Source organism: Ipomoea triloba, chromosome 9, assembly GCF_003576645.1.
Source record: "Ipomoea triloba cultivar NCNSP0323 chromosome 9, ASM357664v1".
Lineage (NCBI taxonomy): Eukaryota > Viridiplantae > Streptophyta > Magnoliopsida > Solanales > Convolvulaceae > Ipomoea > Ipomoea triloba.
The window spans coordinates 1,801,112-1,808,881 of record NC_044924.1 but is presented as its reverse complement, the minus strand read 5'-3'; the positions used below and the strand labels follow the sequence as shown (position 1 = coordinate 1,808,881).

The 7,770-nt window shown below is 38.7% G+C and overlaps 1 protein-coding gene across 1 annotated transcript; it reads right to left on the bottom strand.

The window, feature by feature from the left end:
• Positions 1 to 4,316: 4,316 nt before the first annotated feature.
• On the bottom strand, positions 4,317 to 6,181 carry LOC116029474. The gene has a single exon (XM_031271514.1). The coding sequence runs from the start codon at positions 6,017 to 6,019 to the stop codon at positions 4,478 to 4,480; it is 1,542 nt and encodes a 513-aa protein (XP_031127374.1). The 5' UTR covers positions 6,020 to 6,181; the 3' UTR covers positions 4,317 to 4,477.
• Between the last annotated feature and the right edge of the window lie 1,589 nt (positions 6,182 to 7,770).

Genomic DNA, 7,770 nt, shown 5'->3' with positions numbered 1-7,770 from the left:
GCAAAATAAATCAATATATGTGAAAACCAATGTAAATGCGGTTTTGATTACTCGAGATGTGAATGATTATTTAATAACTAAAATATAAAAAGCGTGTTTGGTGAAAATAAAATACTGCCTGATATGTGAACACGGTGGGTTTCAGACGTTGAGCTGAATGAACGTGATGGCTTGGGTGGTTTGAGAGGAAAGGTTGGTCACACGGTTATCCTGCTCCACGCGGTAAAGACTAAAGTCTAAAGGGGTTCAGGTGATGTATGATTTCTTTATTAGATAAAGTTTCCACACACTACACAGGTAAATCCACTTCTTTTCTCTGCCTTTTCGTTCTTCTTTTCACTTTTTCGCACTTTTTGGCCACTCTAATTTCTATTTCTACACAATCAACCTCTTTTCATGATTGCATTACGCAGGGCTCCGGGATTTTGGCTCAATTCCTTTTACTTTACTACTTTACCCCTTCTTCTTACTTCATAGCCTTTGATGATGTGTTTAGAAGAATTTATAGATTGTTAATTGCAGCGACCAAATGATTTAGCTGACTCAAATATTAAAAATGTCTGAGATACTCCGTACATGTTAAGACCACTTATATGACCTTCGTTAGCATATAATCAATTGGAAGTAATTGACTTAAATCACCATAATTAATAGGATTAAACTAATAAGACTAATAAACAATTTTTACCTGGAACTGAACTTGAAAACAATCCTAATTCTGATAAATATGAATATGCAATGTAAAAAACCAATTGAAGTTTCGAATCAAAATGTTCTGGGCCGATAGCGGCATACCAAGTCTTCGAGGTCTCGTCATTCCTAATGATTTGGACGCAATATGAGAGCAATTGGGACAGGCTGGGCTACATACGCCAAAGCCCATCGTTTTCTCGACTTGTTTCTGCTGCTTACTTAGAAATTTAAATAGGCAAAGAAAACAACTCTTTTGTAAATGTATAGGTTGTGGCAGTGTTGTGCAAATCCAATGCCTGAAGGCTCTTATCCATATATCATATGACCCATTCCATATCTTCATCTATTTGCACCCTTTTAACTCTTTTTTTTTCTTTTTCTTTTTTTAAAGCAAAGCAAAAACATCATTAATTTGCGTGGGACGAAATGCCCAATTATTTTAATTTTTTTATAAAATTTATTGTTATATAATTATTATATTATAGTATAGTAGTGAGTTGTAATTGTAGGATGTAAAAAATAATAAGTGAATTGCAAATATGACATACGGAGTATTTCTTAAAGTGATATAGTAGTATTGCATAAATGTGAATAACTTAAGGTCCACATATAAAGTCTAACTCCCGTGAAGAATTTGAGGATGAGTGAATCCCAATACTTGGCGCAATTATCCTTATGCTAAATCAAACTCGGCTCAATAGTTCAAGCTAACATTATTTTTTGTTAAAACGTAACAAATTTGTTTTTTACAAATATTCTTTATATCAAATTTATGGTCATTACACAGAAGCGGTGTATATTAATGCCTGCAAACAAATTGGGGACCAAGGACTAAGATAACACTAAGGTTGGTTGATCCGCTCCGCTACATTGTTTGTTCATTGTCAAATCTAAAGTACTCAAATTAGTTACCAAATTTAGCATTAAAACTGGCCATTTGCCATTTCTCGTGTTCATTGTTACTGCACTATACAATAATATGAATTTGTACCAATAAAGTCAACTACTTGCATTATTGGACCGTACTGTAATCACCTATTAGCAATCTAGTCAATTCTATGTCTAGCACTATCCATCATTTTCCATGTTTGGATTACAGTTAAACCATCATCCACTAATTTTAAGTTTAACTATGGGTTCTATACTCAATAATTATCCATTATAATGATCATGTTTGTATTTTTAATCTTTGATTTATAAGAAAATCTATAGTTGTTACTAGAAAGCTTGTTCGGGTTGAAATACGCATTGTGACTCTATCTGATTAAGGATCACAAGTAGGTAACCAGCATTGGTAGCTTATAGCTAACCGGCCGCCTTGTGACCCTAATTGGCTAAGGATCACAAGTAGATAAACTAACCTTGATGACCCTAACTGGCCGCCTTGTGGCCCTATCGTCTCAAACTAAAAAAGTCATTAGACAACTCCCACAGTGAATCAAACTTAAAATTTTATGGCTATCAAGTCAAACAACTTAAAATAAATTCATAAGTTTTACTTTACTAGTAGACGCATGATGCAGAGTTTGAATCTTAAAAAAAAACGAAGAAGTTGAGACACATCATGGTCAAAAGTGGTGAGATTCAAACTTAATAATTTGAATCCAAATTCCACCTTCTACTTACATTACATTTTGCATGTGCTCATTCGTTCTCAGTTATGTAACGTTGAAACTTGAAACTAACTCTTAATAAATAAAAATCAACATATATTTAAAGAAAAAAGGGAAAATAAACATTATCTGATAAACATGAAAGCGACTTAGACTTGAGCCAAAAGACACGGCATTTTATAGAAATGCAAGTAGTGGGACCGTTGATGTAGCAATAAAAACTACACGTGTCAGTTCCAATTCCAGCTGCTACGCTTATCCTCAACTCCGTGTAAACTTTCATCCCAATTTTCCTTCCCCGTGACAACAACGTCTAACCAAATCCCTCCTAGCCGGTCAACCGGTCACAATATTATTGGACATGGGGATTAAAGATATTAGGAGAAAATAAAAATATCTTCTTCGTCCCTTACACTTATCGTCTCTACACTTTTCTTAAACATTCTCGTAACTATCAGTTTTCTTATGTTTTGTTTTCGCTTTCTCCTTTCGCTTTTACGTTAATTAGCATTATCTGCATAAAATTTTCTTTAATAATTTTTTAGCGAGATTGATATTAGTATATATAATATTTTGATATTTTGATTTATAAAGTTTACATTCACACTTTTGGATTGATAAAATTTCAGAAGGAATGTTTTGAGTAAAATTTATTTTGTTATTTAAATTAAAAAAAAATTCTTAAGGTGCCACCCAACGACCTGATTTAACAAAGAACCACAAAGGCATACGAAGGAAATAAACTAAAAGTATACTTTAAGTAAAATGCTCATTTTTACTTAAATTGATAAATAATCGGAGATAAATAAATGGGTAAACCAAATTGTTTAAATGGGTAAACCAAATTGTTTATAGCTAGCCAATTTAAAGGTAAACCATGAACAAGAAAGATCAGCTCAATGCAAGAAGATCAACAAAATTAACAAAGAATAAGATAACTAGAGACAAAAAGACCAATAAACAACTTTTGCAATACAAACTTAGTAGGAGTGGGTCAGTTAAAACTTTTTTTTTTTGGGTCAAATTACGAGGTGTCATGAGCAGGTCCTAAATATAAGAGGACTCTTTACGCTCGTACTATATTCAGAGGTCCTCTTAACGCTCGTACTATATTCAGACTAATCTCCAGTAAGAGGACTCTTTAAACGCGTATTATATCCAGACTAATCTCAGGGTGTGTTTGGTAGGTGGGTTTAGGCATAAGGAATGGGTATGAAAGTGATTGTTTGTGTTTGGTTGATAGGTTTTGTGAATGCTACTATGGGTTTGAAATACCCCATTAATGACAAAACTCATACCCTTATTAAATAAGGGTTTCATCTCCCTTCCTCATTTTTTCCTCAACTATTAATAATCATTCTCATTCCACCCACTTACCAAACATGTTAAATACTTTCACCAAAACCCATTACCATTACCAAGTATTTGATACCCATTCCGATTCCGATTCCCATGTGCGAACCAAACGCACCCTCAATTCTTACCAGGTCTATCCAATTAAAGGGTAAAATGCTGGTAGATTGATTTTTGTTGAAAAAACTCGTATATCTAACAAATCGAGTATCAAACAAAAGGTATGATACCATAAAACGCTAACCGTCCGTATTTTGTGGTGAGCATTAATCTGACCGTTGGCATGAGGCCATGAGCTGTGGATTTTAATGGCCAATAAATATCGCAAGAAGTCCTCTCCAAAGGTCGTTTTTCACTTTTTCACTTTGGAGACATGTTCGGCATCCGAACCAACAAACAAAAGTGAAAGTAGGAATATTGACAACTCTTAAACCTGCGAGAATCTTGCTTAGTCTCATGTATAAGTGTTCGAATATGTGCGAAGCCAATTGGGTGCTCTTAACATGCACTAGTCAAAAGGTTAAAAGTATTGAAACAAAAATAAACGTGAACCGTAGATGTAAAAAAGATCTTCAAATAAGATTTAATCGAGATTTGGGTTCGAATACATGTGTATTTAGTAAATAGAGATTGGTTCCCAAAGTAAATAGGGGGAGATGAAAGAGGAAAGATGAAATTTGATTTGATTTCCACTTAAATGTACAGAACACAAGGATAATGATGCTTGAAACAAGATAATGATAATATCTAGAGAACATTATTACACTGATATAATTAGGGATTATGGCAATTTTTTTCCGTTTAATCTGGGTCGTTAATCACACGGAAGCCTGAGTGGCTTTAGGAACAACCTTACCGGCGTCTTGATTGAGATTGGCGGGGGGTCTGCTGTCGGAGTTAACGGCTGCCGCCGGCTTTGCAGCCTGATACTGCTGTTGTTGTTGGGGTGCTGACGTCGCCTGATACTGCTGTTGTTGGGGTGCTGACGTCGCCTGATACTGCTGCTGTTGTTGGGGTGCAGACTGCGCCACCATACCTCCCGGCGTATAGTACACCTGTCTGCCAACTCCACCGTCGTACGCCATTTGTGCGTAGCCCCCCGCGTCGGTGGTCATCCCGATCCCAACTGTGCCCGTATTTTGCGGCCTCACCATCCCGTAACCGTCGGAGTACCCCGGCACCTTCTGCGCCGCCTGAGGTGGTAGGGTTGGCTGTCCCGTCGCCACGGTCGGCACGGAGGGAGGGACGTTGGACATAACATTGTACACCGTCTGGTCCCGGTAAGCTTCCGGTGGCATCCTCTGGACAGCGTAGTAGCCCTGAGCTGTCGGTTGGGCCATTGGCCTCACCATAGGCGCGTGGTATGCACTCGCGGTGGCAGGAATCATGTAGACAGGTTGTTCCGTACCCAGGCTACTCGCCGGTAATACTCCGCTTGGCATTTGTTTCTCGGTCCAGTATCCTACCTGGGGAGACAACGTTCCCTGAACAGTGACCGGGGTCATTTTCTCTGGCATCTTCGATAGATAGTAGTCACCGCCGGCGTATTGCTGAGAGAGATTGTCATCGCTTCTCCGGCGATACATATTCTGTTGCTCTTCCAGATGCAACCTCTGCAGATCCTGGATATGTTTCTGGATCGGATCGGATCCGATCATCCTATCATCCATACACGGTGCCGGCATCTCCGGTTCCTTAACCACCGTCTCCATCCCCGGATCCCTCAACTTAACTTGAGGCGGTGCCGGCGCTCCTTTCTCTAATCCAAACAGAAAATCCGCGTTCCCTGGCTGCGGCACCACCGCCGAAGGCGCAGGATTTGTCTGAACAGGGCCGGAATTCAACGCTTCCACAAACCTATCCTTCTCAGATTTCGTATCATCAGAGCCAAAACTCCGGCTCTGCGATATCACCGTAGGAGGATTAGCCGGGAAGATGAACAGCCTGAGCCTAGCCGGCTTCGGCGAAGCCCTATAGAGCCGATCGTACTCATGCATCATGTGCTCCAGATCATCGTCGGTGGTGACGGAAATCAGAGCGTCCAGATCTTCTCCAGGGAGCTGGTACTTAAACGACACGGTATCAAAATCACAAAGCGAAGCGAGCTTAGAGATAATCTGCGGATACTTAATATTGCGCTCGACGGAGAGGATCTTTGTCTCGCCGCCGATGTATGTGAGCTGGTTATCGTGCGGGCGGGGGTGGATTTTGCCACCGTAACTGCACATGAATTTGACCTTGTAATTAGGCGGAAGAGGCTGATTCGGATCCTCCCACGGCGGATTTTCGAACTCGATTTCACGGGAACGCGGCGAGGAGTCGCCGGACTCCGGATAAGAGGTGTAGGAGTAGTTCTCCATGGATGGAGGGGAGAAGAGTGTGGGTGATCTGAGTGAGGGGAATGGAGTTGTTGCGTGGGTTTAGGATTTTATGGTTTGTTGAGTAGAAAATGGCCTTTTTTTCACTCATCTCCGGGGTTTGTTACGGTGACCGTGATTTTATGGAATTTACGCGCTACCTGGTTAAACAAGGTGCAAAACCATGGACTATGACCGAACAGAGCTCAAGTGTAGTTGCTAATATTTTATTTTATATGCAAGTATATATCATATCCACTTAGATTGTTTGCCCCATCCTAATTAGGACAATTGATATTCGTTATGGGCCCTTGGGCCCTTTAGCCGATTGCGGTCATTTAAAGCAAGCGTGCGTGATTGTAATTTCACTCTTCATGTTACTTCCGAAACCAGATAAATCGCGAAGGGTACCGTCTCACGAGTCTCAATATGTGAGAACGGAAGATTTTTAATTAATAGAACGATTTTTTTTTTTGTTTTGAAAATAATAGAACGAATCTTTAACCTCATTAATCAAGAGTAATACTTGTGTGAGTCATGAATTACAATTCAACAAAAAGAATGAGTTGCAATTCGTCTAACCAAACAATGTAATTTTCTTCTATGTTGAATAACAAATATTAATTTTTATAAATTTATAATTGAGTTTCGATGTAACAAATTAGTAATTATCTTTAGAGAGTAGAAGTGTTAAAATTTGAAATAATAAAATTGATCTGTCTATAAATTATAAATTATTAACTCTACAAGTCACGCTTTAGAGATAATTTTAACAAATTAAAACTACTTAGTTTGCTTCCAAAACATTTTGACCCGTCAAATAATTAGCTCAAACTGTCCTAGCTATTTGTCACTTATAGCTAACAAAGTCACAACAAATGTTAGTTAATTAAGAATTGACATAATAAATAGAATACGACCGTCAGTGCATGCATCCGAAGGTTAATACAATACCTTAGTCAATATTTATTATTCTTCTTTTGTTTTTTTTTCCTTATACACTAATTACTTTTTTTTTTTTTTTNGTTATCGTGCGGGCGGGGGTGGATTTTGCCACCGTAACTGCACATGAATTTGACCTTGTAATTAGGCGGAAGAGGCTGATTCGGATCCTCCCACGGCGGATTTTCGAACTCGATTTCACGGGAACGCGGCGAGGAGTCGCCGGACTCCGGATAAGAGGTGTAGGAGTAGTTCTCCATGGATGGAGGGGAGAAGAGTGTGGGTGATCTGAGTGAGGGGAATGGAGTTGTTGCGTGGGTTTAGGATTTTATGGTTTGTTGAGTAGAAAATGGCCTTTTTTTCACTCATCTCCGGGGTTTGTTACGGTGACCGTGATTTTATGGAATTTACGCGCTACCTGGTTAAACAAGGTGCAAAACCATGGACTATGACCGAACAGAGCTCAAGTGTAGTTGCTAATATTTTATTTTATATGCAAGTATATATCATATCCACTTAGATTGTTTGCCCCATCCTAATTAGGACAATTGATATTCGTTATGGGCCCTTGGGCCCTTTAGCCGATTGCGGTCATTTAAAGCAAGCGTGCGTGATTGTAATTTCACTCTTCATGTTACTTCCGAAACCAGATAAATCGCGAAGGGTACCGTCTCACGAGTCTCAATATGTGAGAACGGAAGATTTTTAATTAATAGAACGATTTTTTTTTTTGTTTTGAAAATAATAGAACGAATCTTTAACCTCATTAATCAAGAGTAATACTTGTGTGAGTCATGAATTACAATTCAACA

Coding starts and splice junctions, on each gene's coding strand:
- LOC116029474 (XM_031271514.1), bottom strand. CDS start 6,019: ATGGAGAACTACTCCTACACCTCTTATCCGGAGTCCGGCGACTCCTCG.